This window comes from Ornithodoros turicata, chromosome 9 (genome assembly GCF_037126465.1).
Source record: "Ornithodoros turicata isolate Travis chromosome 9, ASM3712646v1, whole genome shotgun sequence".
In the NCBI taxonomy this organism is placed as follows: Eukaryota; Metazoa; Arthropoda; class Arachnida; order Ixodida; family Argasidae; genus Ornithodoros; species Ornithodoros turicata.
Genome location: NC_088209.1, coordinates 14099088 through 14118158, shown reverse-complemented (window position 1 = coordinate 14118158; position 19071 = coordinate 14099088). Strand labels below are relative to the sequence as shown.

The 19071-nt window shown below is 44.2% G+C and overlaps 1 protein-coding gene across 1 annotated transcript; it reads right to left on the bottom strand.

Moving 5' to 3' along the window:
- Nucleotides 1-1446: 1446 nt before the first annotated feature.
- Nucleotides 1447-10863, bottom strand: LOC135369341 (uncharacterized). The gene is made up of 4 exons (XM_064602934.1): nucleotides 10616-10863; nucleotides 6356-6384; nucleotides 3029-3085; nucleotides 1447-1882 (listed from the first exon to the last, which is right to left on the bottom strand). The coding sequence occupies exons 1-4, from the start codon at nucleotides 10656-10658 to the stop codon at nucleotides 1664-1666; spliced, it is 348 nt and encodes a 115-aa protein (XP_064459004.1). The 5' UTR covers nucleotides 10659-10863; the 3' UTR covers nucleotides 1447-1663.
- Nucleotides 10864-19071: the final 8208 nt, after the last annotated feature.

Genomic DNA, 19071 nt, shown 5'->3' with positions numbered 1-19071 from the left:
TCAACTGCTTGGGCCTTCGGTCAATCCTGCGCATCAGCTACTAGCTCTTCAAGCCCTCATCTCCTGCTTGAATTCTGAATACTCATCTTCATCATCGCTCACCATCTTCTCCCCCTCAAGCAATGGGATAGGGGGCTGCCTCGGCGGCGAAACATCCCACTACATCATCATTACTTATTTGTTATTGTTGTTGTCGTTGTTACGTACGGAACTTCTTGCGTGACTTTGACCGTTGCATGCACAAATATTAATCTTTGACATGCATTGATCACGTGCTTTAATGTTAGTATGTACATAGTCCTAGTCAGTTCTTGGGAAATGTTAGGGGAAGCTAGCGTGCATGAATGGTCTCCCGCTCCGATGCCAATACATGTGTTACTCGTACATGAGGTAACGTCTGTGCTAAGAGGTATCTACCTGCATAGGTAGTTCTCCTGTTTGATGACAACGCACACTTGTTCTCTATAATTATTTACTTGTGCAGGCATGCCTGCCTTTGTGGACCGTGTCTTATTGGAATACGGCCAAACGGTCGTCGGGCAGTATTGCCTGCAGCACTGCTCCTGGAAAGATTTTCCCCCGTCTTATCGCGTATCCTTGTGTGTCTCGTCTTCTTTCAAATCCGCATATGCGGTGGAGGGGGCAAGAGGGAACATGCCCTTCTTAGGGTGAGAGCACCGTTGCTAACGCGGTCTGGCTCGGTGGACCGTGCTTTTTGGTATACGGCCAAACGATGGCGGGGCAGTATTGCAAGCGGTACTGCTTCTGGTAAGGTTTTTTCTAACCTTAACCTTAACCTAGGGGGGCAAAAGGGAGCGTGCTCTTCTTCTGAGTGTGGGAGCACCTTCGTTAACGCGACCTGCCTTTGTGGACCATGTCTTCGAATACGGCCGCAGGGCAGTATTGCTTGCAGTAAAGCTCCCGGAAGGATTTTTCCTAATTTTTATGCCCTGGTCCAGACTTGTATGGAACAAGTTACCGTACAACCGTACCGTACCGTACAACACGGCAAGTATTGCGCTTGTCCCATCCCCCTAAGATGTCCATGAAAACTCGTTACAAGTAACTCGTTACCGGTGAAAAGTCACGTTTCAGAGAAGGAAGTAACGACTTGGTTACTTTTCTACAATTTGTAACTAGTAATGAATTTTGTTACAAAAATGGGTAAATCGTTTACTCGTTGCTTTTCTTTTATTTTTCTTCCAAAAGTTAGGAATGTACGTACTTTGACGATCGAGTTATGACTTCTCATTTGGAAACGGACTTCTCGTGGCAATTCAGCGGTACCCAAATTGTCACGAAAAGGCGTTCGTCTTCAACTTTCAGCGAATCAGGAATGAGAATGAAGTCATTAATTGCAATGCCTTCTCTGCGCGTTATCTGGTAAAGTTTCACGTCAAAAGTGCGGGTAATACGTAATCTAAGCATAGACACGGACCACCTCGATACCATTATTATTGACTGCGTATTTTATTTTCGCATTGTTCACAAAGTTTCATGATGCCCAAGAGACAACACCATTTACAAATGGAACTCTACCTTGAGACTAGTTTACACGTTTCGTCACGTTAGGAACTTGATGAAATATCACACCCCGAACGTAGGAACTCATAATCTTCTGCAACAGTGCCCAGTTGCTCTTCCGTAAAAGATCGCTCCAGGTTTAGAATGAGATGTGAGCGCTGATGCCAACTCCTCCCTGTGGTTTTCCCCTGTACGAATGTCCGTCGAAGCGACCGAAGGACTGGGACCCTTCCACGTGACCAGTGATGCGGCCTCCGTTCCTAAAGCGATGCAGATCGTATTCTCCTCTTACGCCGACGTTGGCGTTGAAGTTTCTGCGATTGTTTCCACCGCCAGAACCAAAGACCTCAACGCGGTGCTACAAGTGTCAAGGAATGAAATGACTGTTAGGAAATGAGAACCACTAAACTGAAAAAGAAAAAAAGAAGAGCTAGCAGTGTGAAAGATGACGTTACCTTGATACCAACAGAAAATGAACGTCATTCATTCGTTGCGGCGTTCGTGGTTTAGGAGTGGAAGAGACATGATTAACGCTTTCTTACTCGATCTCTCTCCTCCTCAAGAATGCCGCCAATACCGAGCGGCTCTCACTGGCCGCATCAAACGATTTGTCCAATCGTCAATTGGAGAATCGTTTGGGGAGACCAATAAGGGGCCTCTCCCCATTGTGAGGCTTCTTCAGAATTAGAGGGGACGAAAAGCGTAACTTGCGGTTTCTTTCGCTCACAAAATCACGACCGACGCAACTGGAGAATGCGTACCTTTTGTGTTGTTCTCAAAGTAACGGCAACTTTTATATCCGCGAGCAGAGATTTTTCGATTTTATTGTCCCTTTAAGGGCGAAATAAGCAGTGAAGGTATCTTCTACATTCCTTAAACAGAGCGTTATCACGATCCTAGTCAACCATTACTCCTTCAGATTAATGGCGTCCTTCTCTACCCTGATTTACTCAAAACGGGAAGCGTCGTACCCATTTTTCCTGACATTTATGCGGTTCTGATCATTCCCACAAAAAAAAAAGAAAAAAAAAAGCATTCGCCGCGCTCTTCCCACAAGTAATGTGAGATAACGATATCATCCTCTGCAGTGGCTGGCCTCAACCGTATTATGTGGGAAAGTTATCTTTCAGGAGCACTTTATGTTTCTCCTGGCATACACGCACATGCAGGGAAACAAATATTCACGCACTCTCAAAGCACCACTCCTCACCATAGCACACTGAAGGCCACTTCACAGTTCTATCGCTCATGGTCTGACACTCGTGGTTATACGTGACTTCTATGACACTTGTATCACTCCTGGTCTCTGGAAATCGCCAGGCATACCCTTTTTTGTGACAAATATCATGACCGCGTCAATGCCACATACCTGCGTACGCCTTGCGTTTTCAACAAATCTGGGGATAATAGAATATCTTTGGGGAAGATGGTTGGCGATAGGATCATGTTATGCGTTGAAGTTCTATTTTAGGAATGCACACAGAAGGTGAAAGAAGATGCTCACCCTTGGAGGTTCCGGCCTGAAGTTAAAGTTGGGACGTCGACCTCCTCCTCCAGCTCTCTACGTTAAAGAATAATGTATCAAAATAGGAAAAGACCTCCGAATGCACCAGTGGCACCAAAATTTGTAAACACGTTGTATAGAGCGATAAATGCTAATAAATCTGTACAAAGCTGAACCACATTAGGCTGGCAATCAACCGTCGCCTCCTACACGCCCTCGCCGCTAGCGCGTTGTTTGCCAACCATTACCATGGCAACCATTGCCTGATTCGAAGAGAGCGGGGGCGTACGCCTTTTTGTGTCATTTCGGATATACGATAATAGACATACAAAGGCATACACTCTCCTTTCTCTTCTAATCAGAAACGATAACCATATCGTTCGTGGCAATCGTTGGCGCACAGCGTGCTCTTCGCTGAAGTACTCTTTTTAGAGCGTATTAGCGATCACCTTAAAGGAGTAATGAGGGTTTGAAGCAAACACCTTCTTGATAAAAGAGAAGGCCTCTGCACTCTTTCAATTGACGCCACGCACTCTACTGTGACTGTTGACGTTAAATAAATGTGACGTCACCGAAAGCGCGAAGAAGAGAAAAGCTTGCTAAGTGAAAATGTAGGGCAGCCGGGCCAGGTGCGTGACGTTATTGAAATCGTGCTGAGGCCTACTCTGTTATCTAGATCTATCTTATCTCTGTTATCTAACACGCAATTGAAAGGTAAATAAATAAATAAATAAATAAAAACTTATCGAATTATTATTTGTGTGCGCATGTACCGCATGAGTAGAATTTGAAAAGCGTATTAGCCAAAGAAAGAGAGTGCGGAATCTGCACTCTTAAAAATGAACTTCACCGCACAGCACGCTCCTGGCCAACCATCATCTCGAGTGATATCGTTATCTGCCCTGATTTGTTGAAAACGGGAGGCGTACGCCTTTTCTGTGACAATTATGAACAGCATAAGTGTCACAAAAAAAGGCGTATGCCTCCCGTTTTCAACAAATTAGGGCAGATAACGATATCACTCGAGATGATGGTTGGCTGGGAGCGTGCTATGCGGTGAAGTTCATTTTTAAGAGTGTAGTCTCCCACGGCACAGAGAGCGCCACGGCGCGGCCACAAGACTTCGCATAATTAGGGACCACAGTTTCTCCGAGCGGCGCCGGTCGAGATCGGTCTCCTTTCTTTCGCTCCGTGGGCGTGCCGGAGATTCCGCATTTGGCACGCGCCCGGAAACTACACTCTTAAAGATGAACTTCACCGCATAGCACGTTCTTAGCCAATCATCATCTCGAATGATACCGTTATCTGACCTGATTTGTTGAAAACGGGAGGCGTACGCCTTTTCTGTGACAATTATGACCAGCATAAGTGTCACAAAAAAGGCGTACGCCTCCCGTTTCCATCAAATCAGGGCAGATAACGATATCATTCGAGATGATGGTTGCTAAGAACGAGCTATGCTGTGAAGTTCACTTTTAAGAGTGTAGAGTCACTGTACCTGGGGGTACTTCTGACCGGGTCACTGTACCGGGGGTACAGTGACTCTACTGGAAACAAGTTCACACATATGAGCCAGTCACCCAAAGCGCTAATTCTGTGATCGAGTGGAATGAATGACAAGTTTTCTTTTTTGTCAAGCTTATTCGGCTCAGAATAAAGAAGGATGCAAAGAGGCTTGAAATAATTTCGGACGGAATTTCGGAATTTTTTTTCTTTCTTTCAATCAATCAATCATCAATCAATTTCGGACGGTGCTCCCGAAACTATCGTGATGAGTGTAATAACGAAAAAGACTGACACGGTGCCACAACACACGTTATATTTTCTCGTGGGTTCTACGGAAGTCCAGCGAGTGTAGTACGCTAATTGTTTATGTAGGGGATTGAGTTGTTATTAATTGCGTTCGAATGAGTGCTTCGATTGACCGTTTCATATGCGGGAATTGAATTGTTTAAGGGAGCGTACCAATGGGAAGACATCGATCCTCCGCAATGTCTCAGACACAGTCCCCCAGAACGCGAACAAGCGCAGAGTTGATGACGTCAGCTTATCCTCTCTACCTCCCACCACAGCGCACACCCCTCTGACTGGAATGGAAATGTCTGTACACCATCGCCCTTTATTTCTGCTAACCACCGCCAGGGTGGCTCTCCTCCCGCTCCACTGGTCGAGTTAAATTCACTGGATTGGGGAAAGTATCGCCATGCTTTCCTTTCCCGGCAATACCTTGGAACAACAATGGCGGCCGTTGCATGTGTTAGCACAGGTCCCCCAAACTCACCTCGGAAAAGCGTGCAACGAAGAAGGCCGCCACTAGATACCCCACTGTTGCCGTTCCGGATCACTTCAGCGCGCTAAGTTTAGCGGCAAAATGTTTTTGTTGTTTCTGCGAATGAATCTAGTCTTTATATGTCCAAATAAAACGTGTATAACAACTTTCTGTGTCGTGTTTCACTTTTTGGTCTCGTTTTTAAACGTGTTGAGCGATCGGAAGGATCTAGTGCAAGGCTGCGTGCATCACATTGCGTACCTGTCGTACCAGGCGCCGCAGGCGCAGTCGTCCATTTCTCCTTCGGTGACTTGGCCTGGCTTGGATTATGCTTCAACTGGATCTTTAGCGCGCTACAATTCAACGCAAGCCAACGTTTGGTAACAATGGGGTATCTAAGGGCGGCCTCCGGCATTGCACGCATCGGGATAGGAGCAAATACATGGGAAATTGGCGACCTTGGGGGACCTGTGTTAGCATGCTACGGCCGCCATTGTTGTTCCGAGCTCGCGGCGGCTAAGATAGGAGGATGGCGATACTTTTCCAATCGAGTTACTTTAGGTCTAATCGGCGTACAAGTTAACTCTGCTTCGTGCTGTGCCTGTTTCAGCTCTGCCACTCTACGTCATGAGTCACGTGCCTTGGACGCACTTTACGTCACGACGATCCATACGTTGTTTTGCGGAGATTAATGGAGTGACGCCTTCTTGCCTGTCAGAGGGCATCTTGTGTCCATTTAGAGAGGGAAAGAAAAAGAAGGAGAGAAGGCATGTGCCGTGGTGGCATGTATATGGCGTTGATGATCTGAATTTGACTGTGGCCCAAGCAATTACCCCATAGCGAGTGGGCAAAAGTCTCTGCTCATCATCCTCGATAACGCAAGATTTCTCTCCTGACAGTGAAGCTTATCGAAGCATTTTCGTCTACTTTTCGCAATTAGGCGCCCTGATTGTCGTGTGAAAAGGCTGTGTTGTTTGTGATACTGTTACGTCTGTTGTCAGGTCATAGGCTTGCAGGATACTGAAGTAAGCAAATGAAAGAGATTAGACAGTACTCACAAACTGGGCGTTGCATACAGCGGCAGCCACTAGGGAAGAAAAACATAATCCAAAGTGAGCGCACAATGTTTCAAGATTCGCCTATGGCTATGATCTGAGTGTTTTGTACGGCATATTTCACATCTGCACGTTGACAATTACGGATCCGTGATAAGTTCCCCCCACCAAAATAAAAAAATAAATAAGCATGTAAACAATGCATCGTATTGCAAGAGCAGAAAACACAGCCAACCTACTTCGGAGAAGAGTCCCACATCGATCCAGTCACATCGAGTCATATGGGAAAGATTCGCAATATGAACGAGAGGCACACCTTTTTGGGAGAATCTACCTAACTGTGTCAGTGTCATAGGAAGACATTCACCTTCCATTTTCGACAAGTCGAGAGATAACTGTGTAGTTCGGGGCGAATGGTTGGCTGAAACGTGTTATTGATTAATGGATACTCGAAAACTAACAATGAGGATGTCCCGCATAATAGGATATCATAAACATAACGCTAAACACTTTCCATCTCAAGGATCCAGAGATCCAAGACGAGCAGGTATCATGAGGAAGGTCTGCATACAGTGTAATTGATAGCACTGCTGCATTGGAAGGCAACCACACACACACCGCAAACTTTAAAACACGTCGGTTGTGTCACTCTGTGGGAAATAGATTTGGAATAGTTGTTTGATGCATTCGCCTTTCTGATACACTGTCTGTATTCCGTTCACGGCATTCCGTTCATTCGGTGGAGCACGGTCCAGTTACTGAGCTCACTCCCAGTTCCGGTCTGCGATAGACGCCAGTTTGTACTCCTGGCGGTAGAAATAAACTACCAGGTCTGGATAGCACGCTGCATAGCTGTGCACGGTGGCCGTGCTCGCACCGCCGTTGAGGTACTGAACAGGGTCAGAGCGGGTATCCGTAGAGTGTTATATAGGGAGAGAGCAGTTCTTGGGGCCGTGCAGTTTGGTAGGCGGTGGCAAACATCAGCGACCCTCTTCGAAGAAAGCCATGGTAGGTATGTCATCCGCTTCTAATATCCTTCGTGCTGCTGTCCCACGAGCAACTCTCCGTGAGTTTTGGTTTGTTGCGAGGTGGCATCTAGCACGTACATCAATCCCAGACCTGCCGTGAGCTCGTCTTTGGGTGTTGGCATTGCGATGGTTGTAGACTAGTGCGTTTGTTGCGTTAAAGGGAGCCAGCCAATATGGCTGGTCTTCCACGATGATGCCAATACATATATTCTTTCCCCAGCGGTGGTGTCATCGCTCACCGCTTGCGGTGTTGTTTCCGGGAAGATTTTTCCTAAAATAAAAAATCCCGCTTGTCCCATCGTACAGGTGGGAATAAAATTTTTTTTTTCTAAAATCTATCCTGCTTGATGACAATACACTCCTCTTTGCCTGCTAAATGTTCAGCCAACCTGTGCTGCACCGTTTCAAGTTCCTGTAAGACCTGCGGTTAAAATCCTGGGAGTTGCTTTTGACAGTGCAGGGGTCTCAGCTCAACTGGCCTCGAGTATTCAGCCGCTGTAGTGCTGTGCTGCGAGAACTTGAGTTTGTCGAACTGCCGATCACTTTTCGTTCAAACGGGAGGCGTACGCCTTTTTTGTGACACTTATGCTGTCCATAATTGTCACAAAAAGGCGTACACCTCCCGTTTTCAACAAATCAGGACAGATAACGATATCATTCGAGATGATGGTTGGCTAGGAGCGTGCTATGCGGTGAAGTTCATTTTTAAGAGTGTTCGATTCCCGTTTGACTCGCGAGTTGCATCTTCTGGGCTACGTTGCGTTTACGTCGACGTGGATTGCAGAGAACGTATTCAGCGTGCGGAACACGTGTCTTTTTTATTTTTCATTTTTTTTTACAATTCCTACACGCCATTGATGAATCTTCTAAAACTATTCGAGTTGTACTAGCATTATCCTGAAACCTCTGGGTACTTTTCCTTGTAACGAATGCGTATTAGCGCTTTTATTTGTAACATATGTAGATACCCTTGTATAATTTATTCAGGCCTGTACGTTTCACCGGTGCATTGTAAATATCATCAGTCATTCCACCAAGTGTAAATAAATCTTCATTGTAAGGTTATTTGTTGTTATATCTAGTCCCATCCTACTGTTGGTAATATAACTACACAAATATTGCGTTTGAAACGTAATTCGCGCAAACATTACGTCTTGCGCCATCCTACAGTTGTGAATGCAAGTTTACAATGAAGCTTAATGTTCGCCGTGTCTTGCGACAAATCAGCGAGTTCCTGTTCTTCGTCTTTAGGGGCGTGGGCGGTTCTATTTAAAAAAAAAATGGGCTGGGAAATAAACACCTTTTTTGCTCTTCAGATGATGGGACCCGCGTGGAACCCGAAACGACAAGTAGAATGTTGTTTACTGTGTTGCTTGCCGGTGCGGTGAATTTATTTAACTTTTTTTTTTTTTTCGAATGGTGATGGGTGGAAAGTTTCATTGCCAGAGGCGATACTTCACCCCAGTGCTGGCGGCAATGCGGTGAAAGGGAATGATAAGTCGTCTCACAGTGAAAACCGAAGGCCTGCGGTGTCCACGCATGTGTTTTCATTGCAGAGCGTTGGTGAGCCGGATTTGGCTTAGAACCAATCAATTTTGACATGATGAGAGGGCGAGAACCCAGCCGATTTAGACGCTGAAAGTGTCACCGCATATCACGCTCCTATAGCCAACCATATGATCAGTCAATACTACCATAGTCAATACAACCATAGTCAATACTACAAGTCTATCCTTCAGGTATAAATACGAGTCTTGAAGCCTACAAGCCGTCTAAACTTCTAGAGAAGTCTGCATGTAATACATGCGAGTGCAGACAATAGAAAAGGCCATATTTTTTAAGTTCCATGTGGGTAAGCATTGCATTCTGCCCCACCCTGCAGTTGGCAATATAGAAAGTGTGCAGGTATTTTCGTAACGCGATGTCGTCAAGTATTGCGTCTTGGTCCACCCTCCAGCCTTCAACAGAAGTCTCACGATGCTGCATTTTGGTCAGGAACAGTGTTTTGATGTAAATTCTAAGATATCGGTTTTTGGTTTCATTGCGCACATTCCTAAAACAGTACTTCCTTACATAACATGCTCGAGGCACTTCTTAGTTGTTGTTTTCTGTTTTTTTTTTCTGTTACTTAACAAAGCCAAACAAGTATCACAAAAGGGCATACGCTTTTCGTTTTCAACAAAGCACAACAGGGCCATATAAGGGATGACTTGCTGGCTACTAGCCTATTATTCCATTAATTCCATTTATGTACCCTAATAGTCGAAACCGGCCACTACATAGGGGGTTGCTGGTGGAGGTACTAAGCGCATATAATAGTGTATGTACAGTGAACCCTCGTTAATATGACCTCCGACAATCTGACATACGCGTTTTACGACCATACGCCTGGGGAACAATGCAGTGAAACCTCTGCAAATCCCCCCGTTAATATGACAATTCGCATTATGACCAAAATTTTCGGGAATGACCATCGTCATAATAACGAGGGTTCACTGTACATACATGTCTGTCATACATATATGACGTACATATATGACGTGCAATACTGTCAAAATGCGAATTGTCATATTAACGGGGGGATTTGCAGAGGTTTCACTGCATTGTTCCCCAGGAGTATGTCAGATTGTCGGAGGTCATATTAACGAGGGTTCACTGCATGTACTGCTCAAATGTGAAAGGTAACAAAGTGACACAGACAATAAACAATGTTGAAGAGGCGAGTGAAGAAATCGGGCTGGGAACATGTACGAATTTTGTGTGGGTGAAAGAACCGAGGTGCTGTTGAAGGGGCTTGTGGACAGCATATAGGGTTGGTGAAACTGGAGAACAGAGTTTATAGAAGCACGATAAGCTTGTAATTTTGTAAGAGCGTCAGGGAAAGTGACGGTTTACTGTGAGTGGCACTGAATTACCGGAATATTCTTGCGTCGTAAAACGGGAAAGCCTTGTTTTGAACAGAATCTACTTTTCTGTCCAGTTATATATTTTTGGGGATGGGTTCCAGACAGGCTGCGCATGTTGGAATTGAGGACGAACAATGGTAAGATAAGCGGTGTACTCAGTTGCATCAGAGACGTGATCTAAACTACGTTTCACGTTTAACAGAAACATTTAAGCGATCTCGCAGTGACTGGGTCGACATAATTATTGCAGTTCAGATAAGTTATGCGGCGAAGCTCAGCTTTTTAGGATTTTACGACGACGAACAGAAATGCAGAAAATGACCACTTACCAGCAAGCACAATGAAAATGCACAGCGTTGTTCTGGAAACCATGATGAAGATCTGAATCTCTAACTCTACGCCCGGGAGAACTGATGCTGAAAGGGTGTCTGCTCGGGCTTATATAATCCGCCTCCTGCCTCGATGATCGCTTTCAAAGCGGAACACAGCAGTTGCACACACATCCTTCGCGCGAAAGGACGACGTGAAATCCCAGGGGGTCGCCGTTCTCGTCGTGATTTTTTCCTTCTAACGGTATCTGACCTTGCACTTGGCGGAGTGCCCTCAGACAGCGGTGTTTCCCCAGCGCAATCTGGATGCACGTGCGACGGCGTTCATCATCATGAGCTTCCGACGTCCAGACAACGCCTTCCTGAGCTATAGCTGGCTTCTCGTGTTGGGAAACACGCTCTGCAGGCTGAGTGTCGTTAAAAAAAATAAAAATAAAGGGACGAAGGAACACACTGGATGGAACATATACTGAAATAAAAATTGTTGGGGAACGTTTATTTAACCGTCCACAGTAAGTTTGTTTACACCTCTCTGTGTGTATAAAACCAGTGTTAGATAACTCACGCCCTTATGAGGGCTACACCCCAATGCTACACCCCAATGATGGGCGTAATAGTGGTGTCACATATTACACCGAAAAGGAGGGTGTTTATTGAGTCGATTGACCCCCAAAACGGCAGGTTCTGAAGAAAAAAAAAAAGAAAGAAAAACTTGCTTCCAAAATTCACTGAACACTAGCTGCACCGACGCACTGCTGCCCCTGCGTTTGCAAGTGTGAGCATCTTAGCAAGCTTGACTCTTAGAGCTTAGCTAGCTGCTCTAATAAAACTCAGCTGCCCTTGTGCTCCGTGGGGCATCGTACTCAACCTCTTCTTGAAGGTGCACCCTTAAAAATGAACTTTACCGCATAGCATGCTCCTAGTCAAACATCATTTTGAATGATATTGTTATCTGCTCTGATTCGTTGAATACGGGAGGCGTTAGCCTTTTTTTTTTTTTTTTGTGTGTGTGATAATTATGTCCAAATGTCCAAAAAAGGCGTACGCCACCCGTTTTCAACAAATCAGGGATCAACATCATTCGAGAAGGTGGTTGGCTATGAGCGTGGTATGTGGTGAAGTTCATTTTTAAGAGTGTGGCTATACCGGGTGTTTCAGTTAAATCCCTGGGCTAAATAATTCGCGAACGGGTGCACCAATCGAAGAACTTTCTTTTTTGCAAGTATCTGTCCGATACCGCCTACAACCTGCGCACCGTGTGAATGAGTTGGAGCCGCTCATTATTTAAATAAAAATTCAGATGAGTTTCGTGAAAAAAACATAACTTCTAAAGAAGGGCGCCGTCGGCATTAAAATGGGTACTACCCATTTTGGGATCTTCAGTGGACACCTTTTCGAGAAAAATCTGCCACTGAAGCGGGTCGTTTGTTGGAGTAATTAATTGGTTTCGGTTTACATATTTTTGTTGCGGCTGGTTGCGATGCGGCGCAAAAGGACGCTCTTCCACTCTCATGTCCACCAATGAATTACGTCCTTGCAGCAATGAATTACACCAATGAATTACGTCCTTTTGCACTTCGCCGCTACCAGCCGCGACAAAAATATGTTAACCGAAACCAATTAATTACTGCAACAAATGACCCGCTTCGGTGGCAGATTTTTCTCTAAAAGGTGTCCACTGAAGGTCCCAAAAGGGGTAGTACCCATTTTAATGCCGATGGCGCCCTGCTTTAGAAGTTACGCTTTTTCACGAACCTCATTTGAATTTTTATTTAAATAATGAGCGGCTCCAACTCATTCACAAGGTGCGCAGGTTGTAGGCGGTGTCGGACGGATACTTGTAAAAAAGAAAGTACTTCGATTGGTGCACCGGTTCGCGAATTATTAAGATCGGGGATTTTACTGAGACACCCGGTATGGTCCTGGAGTAGTGAACAACACAACACATTTATTTTCCTTTGTGGGTACTCCCATTCACTTTTGACATGCATTTATAAACTTAATTGCTGGAGCCCCGAGGCGGGTCGTATAGTGGCCGAGAGGTACAATCTCTCTAAGACACGTACAGTGTTGAATGCGTGTTTTATTTATTTATTTATTTATTTTCATATGCAATATTAAAGAGAACGTAGCAGGCATGGTCGGTGCTACGCCCTCCTGTGTGTTAATGACTATGAACAGAATCTGCCGGTCGACGTGAAATTACAAACAGAAAATACAAGAGGAGCTTATTAGAAGATTAAGGGGGCAAGTCGATACTGCAACAGCAGCCTGTCTTCGACATTTGCAAGCTCTGTTGAAAGCTGCTATACTGTCGAAACGTCGAATTTCCCCATAATCTAACGATAAACGATGGCTTATTGCAACTTCCACATAAAGAATACAATCAGGGGGAAGCCAAAAAGCAGCACGGAGGCTGCTTGACAAGGGCATTACCCATTTAACATGATCGTCGCGACGGCATGCAGCAAACGAACAAAATCATCTATGTAGTGCGAAATATGGAACGCTATTTTAAAACTAACCATTAAACTACCTAATCTTTAAACATAACCTTTAAAACTAACACAACCATGACAAAATACTACAATGTGTGTAGTTCGGTATGTACAATACTGCACAATACTACACAATACAATAAGCACAATACTACATTGTGTATAAAATAACAAGAAATTGAGCTGCTATCCCGAAATATCAAATTAAAGAAACAACGATCTTAAGGAAGAAAAGGAGAGGTCATTGATATATACCTTCAGGGTATGAAAACTGCTCAAACCGTACGAAAGGGTATAAGACAGGGACTGATGGCCGTAGTTAGTCCTAAACCTGGGTATTGTCGATTTGTCACAGTGACGAGTACGTTGTGACAAGTGTCGTAACGCAAATAAGGATAACATATGATTATTATTTTGCCGTGTGGCAACTAGAAAAGACTTAAACCTATGATAGTTGTACATACTGTTTATCTTCATTATCTTGAAAGTGGTAAACAAAGGCCGTGTGTGTGTGTGCATCGTAAAGTACATCGGCTATTATACGCACTGCCCGTTTCTGTAGGGTCACTAAACTAGTTATGTCTCTCAGAGTTATGTCTCTGTAATAAGTAAACTTCCCCTATTTTTTTTTCTAGCTGTTCGTAGTCTTCGGTTCCTTCTACTTTTTCTTTCGTATATTAATTTCACTAATACCCACACCAGTTAGCCATTTACTTACATATATACACAGGATGTCTCACCTAAGGTGATAAAAGATTCTAACTGAGAACATACTAGCCGGAGGATTGTGGCACTTTCGGCAATTACCTTCTGCCGAATCTTTTGCCGCTATTGAAGAAGGCTTTATTGGAACATTTTTAATTGCGGGAAATTTATTTTTTGTCAATTGAACTTTGAAAATTCCCAAGCGAGCCTCACGTTTTTTACAGAAATATAAAGTTATCCATGGATAACCGCACACGCAACAAAAACTATGCACAGTATCGCAACAGAAATAGTAAAAAAAAAAAAAAAAATTAGTAGAAAGTCTGTTTAGCCCCGCCGGCTTGATTGTGGCAAAGAAGCGCGCAGGAAATGTGCGTCTGAAAGAGAAAGCGTCCCCGCCTGCATTTGTTTTGCCTTCTTTGTGATAAGACGGTTGTCATCAGCATCAAGGTCAAAGTGTGGGAAAGGAAGGTAAAACAAGAGGCGGGAACACTTCCTCCCCTTTCCCTGCTATCTTCTTTGCGACAATAAGCAGGCGGGCTAAAGTGGAATTTTTACTATTTTTTTTCGACTATTTCTGTTGTGATACTTTGGACAGTTTTTTTTTTTTTTTTTTTTTGACTGTGGTTGTCCGCGGAGGACTTACTTTCTTAAAAGAAAGTAAGTTTCGCTTAGCAATTTTGAAAGTACAGTTGCATCAAAATAAATTTCCCACAATTAACAATTGTCCAAGGCCTTCCCGAATTGTGGCAAAAGTTTCCACAAGGTAATTGCCGAAAGTCCCACAATCCTCCGGCAAGTACGTCGTCAGTTAAACATTTTAGGTGGAACACCTTGTATATATACATGAAAGATTAACTGAATTTGAATTTGAATTTTGAATTTATTATTTCAAAAACTGGTGCGGCGACCACGAAATTAAAATACGAACCGCTGCTGTCGCATCGTAAACCATTCACCTTAAGTTGTAATAAACTCACATTTTTTTTTGTTATGTCTTTATAATATCGGATATACAGGGTGTCCCAGAAAACGTGTCATTGAATTATAATAAAAAAACTACGCCACCTAGAATCATGCGGTCAACAGCATTTGTTCTTATTAGGTTTTTGCCACTTCCTAATGTGAATGACATGTACTCCAAGTTTAATTATGTAAATATTTGCGAACTGAACTCGGAAATTTGATAAGTAAAGGTCACTTTTTTACCCCACCAATATGAAGAGCGTGCCGAATTCACTCAAACTCATGATAATTCACAGTGATATTCACGAGCTATCCCATCGGAAAAAAATAGCCGAATATTATGGTTTTCGGAGCACCGGACCATAGCGCGCGATGACTTTTTGAGCGCAATCGCTCTCAGTGCGACGAAAGGAGGTTCCGAAGCCAGCCCCCAAAGTGATAGTAGAAAAAGTAACAGTTCCTAAAATTGGGAGAGGGAAAGCATTATCCCAGCGAAAGTCGGATGTGATAAGCCGTGCCTGTTTCATTTCTTTCTGGGGTGCCGGGGAGGGCTGGGTTTCCAACCTCCTTTCGTCGGACTGACAAAGATTGCGCTGAAAAATTCATCGTGCGTTATTCTGTGCAACCTCCGTAGAGCATGATGTTCGGCTATTTTTTCCGATGGGATAGCTCCCGAATATCCCTGTCAATTATCATTAATTTGACTAAGTTAGGCACGCTCTTCACATTGGTGGGGTAAGAAAGTGACCTTTACTACGCAAATTTCCGACTTAAGCTCGCAAAAATTTACATAATTAAACTTATGTTACACGACCTTCACATGAGGAGGTGGCAAAACCCAGTAAGAACAAATGCCATTGACCGCATAACTCTAGGTGGTGTAGTTATTTTATGATAATTCAATGACACGTTTTCTGGGACACCCTGTATGTGTGTATGTGTGTAATATACGAATGTGTTGTTGTTTCATATATACGTATAGTTGAAAAAGATTAGAGGTCTAATTTTTGCAACTCCGTATTTAATTTCACGGTCGCGCGAACGCATTTCTTTCAGGAAAAAGACTCGGACAACAGATTTTAGTGAAGTTAGGAACACCAGTTTTTTTTTTTAATACGGATAAATTAAAAATTCAATGAAAAAGGGTCGACGTTTCGACAGTGGCACTGTCTTGGTCGGGACCAAAGATGCCAAGTGATATCGTTCTTCCCCTGATTCGCTTAAAAACGGGGTTGTACGCCATTTTTGAGGCATTATGCAATTTATAAGTGCCACAAGAATGCCGTGCACCCCCGTTTTCATCAAATAATGGGAGAGAACGTTGCCATTCGGGATGATGGTAGGCTAGGAGCGTGCTATGCGGTGAGGCTCTGTTTTAACAGAGCACAGTTCGGCACAGTTCCCATAGAAGTCGGCCCAGTACGCACATCCCCTAGGGCGTCAGTCGTGGCGTGAGGTCTCTCTCTCTCCATTTCTGCGAGACCAAAAACGGCGAGCCCTATCACCATCACCACCACCACCACCACCATCTGTTTTAACAGTGTAGCACACCTGCACATATGTCACAAAAGGGCGTACGCCTCCCTCTTTCAACAAGTCCGGTAAAATGTGGTGATGGGTGGTTACGCGCGTGCTATACAGAAATCGAGCAGTTTCTTCCAAAACCGCTTCAGTGTTCGTATGCCCGAGGCATATTTATTTTAGATATATTTATTTCTTTAAGTTCGTAATCTGAAAGCGTCTTCCAGCTTATGAAGCCAACAAGAAGTGCCTAGACTCTTAAAACATATCTACACCGCACAGCACACTCGTAGTCAACGATCATCCCGAATGACATCGTTCTCGGGGAGATCTCCCCCTCATTGGTTAAAAACGGGAGGCGCACACTTCTTTGTGACACTTATGCAGTAATGTTAATTGTCACACACAAAAAAAGCGGACGCCACGCACTCTTAAAAATGAACCTCACCTCATAGCACGCTCCTAGCCAACCATGATCTCGAATGATATCGTTATCTGCCCTGATTTGTTGAAAACGGGAGGCGTACGCCTTTTCTGTGACAATTATGAACAGCATAAGTGTCACAGAAAAGGCGTACGCCTCCGGTTTTCAACAAATCAGGGCAGATAACGATATCATTCGAGATGATGGTTGGCTAGGAGCGTGCTATGCGATGAAGTTCATTTTTAAGAGTGTGGTACGATGTCACCCGTGATGGGGGTTTGCTAAGAGCACAAGTTCCGTTTTAAGAGTGTGAGCTAACCTTGTTGATAGTATTACTAGTTGATTGTGAACAAAATGTTGCGATATGCTCTACATCTCCAGAAGAATTTGATGAGGGCTGAATTTAGTGAACGGACAACCGAACACGGGAGAACGCTCACGTGTGAGAGGTACAATCGCGCCGCATCGTGAAGACTCCGCGTATCAGGTACGCCTTCTCTCTGTAGGAGAGTGCGAACGTGTTCGCCTTGAAAGATGAAAGTCACTGAAAAGGTTAGCCAGCTGTAGGACTCGAGCCCACATCTGGATTGGACCGGTCTTCTCTGGATTGGACCTTCTGGATTGGATCGGTAATCCTGAAGATGTGGGTTCGAGTCCTACAGCTGGCTAACCTTTTCAGTGACTTTCATCTTTCATCGTTAATTTCTTAGGCAATTTGAGGCTTTGTATGTATATCCCTTCTATGTTGTTCCAGCCTCATAACATCAGTTCTCTCATGTTCAACAGTTGCCGCTTGCGTCGATCCCTGTCGTATGAATGTGTGTATGAGTGAGCAAAAATATTAGAGTGAAAGGAGGATGAGTGAGAGAGAGAGTGGCTGGTTTGTCCCTTCAGATGATGCACCCTGGAAGTCGCTGGGAAGGCGTGTTAGCGTTAGCGTGGGAAGCGTGATCCTCCAGTCGGCTCCTGGCCTTTCTTCAGGAGGTACGTGTCGTCACTGTGTAGATTTCTCCTCTCTCGAACAGGTAGTGCGGAGGACCCTATCTGGCTCAAAGTACTCGAGCTTGTTCTGTCAAGCCCCACGGAGTATTAATGGACTGACCCTGGTCCTCAAATCACGCCCACACTTTTGTACATACTTCATCTCAAGCATGTATTCTTGTGTCATCCCTCTTAATCACATACCGCATCTTGCATTGTAAATAACATCGGCGTTCGTCTTGAACTGTAGCAGTGTGAAATAAACCGTTCTTGAAAAAAAAAAAAGTGTTAGATTAGCTCAATTGGTAGAGCCCTGGACCGGTAATCCAGAAGATGTGGGTTCGAGTCCTACAGCTGGCTAAACTTTTCAGTGACTTTCATCTTTCATCTTTAATTTCTTAGGCAATTTGAGGCTTTGTATGTATTTGTCCCTTCTATGTTCCCTTATGAAAATGGATTTTTCCTTTCTGCAGACTTCTTGTGGACTTCTTGTTTCCTGTCTTGACAGTGTGTTGACTTTGACTTCTTGTTGATCAAGTCAACAGGAATTGCTATTGACATCATTTTGACAATCTCTTGAATTACCTTATGTGTACCTTCTGTGGACAAGGTATATAGATGTCGTTGTTGACAGTTTGTGGACTTTCTATGCGACTATTTAACAAGTACTTATTTCAGACTTTTTTTTTTCTACATAGATGAATTCCGTATTATTAATTACTGAATTATCGGACAGTAATGTCCAGAGAGGTCGACCTCAAGGGGATACGAGCATCCCATAGGTTGTGGGAGGGGGGTATATGTATGTAGAGGCATACTTGTGGCTGTATTCATTGGGAGACAAGCTGTACCGGGTAATATCAGCAATTTCTGGGTGTGTTGCAGAAAACCATGTGGGGTGTACGCCACTCCTGGGAGGTGGAGAGGTCTGTGCTATCGGCTCTCTAAACAAAGCGGTATTTGGATCTGAACTTATAATTAAATGTAGTAGCTTGAACGCGACTTTGCCACCTTTTAGCTAAATATTAAAACACTAAATACATTTTCGATGGCTTTGAGAAGGCGGTTCCTTGTATTATTTGCACTTCAGTTCAGTACACAATATATTCCCGACTTATACGACCACATCAGGATCCTGCGCATGCGACAGGCTAGTTGAACATTTTGATTCTGCGCCTCCGTGCCTCGCCCTCGCCTCATCACGAAGAAGTCATCGCCATTAGCATAATCGGAATGTCGTTGGAACGGTTTCAACATGTTTCAACTGTCCCAGGCTCTCAGCGTTCGCTCGTCACTTACAGAACAAAGGAGGATATGATTTTGCGTCGTAAGAGGTAAGCCGTGTGATAGAAGTGTGTGAT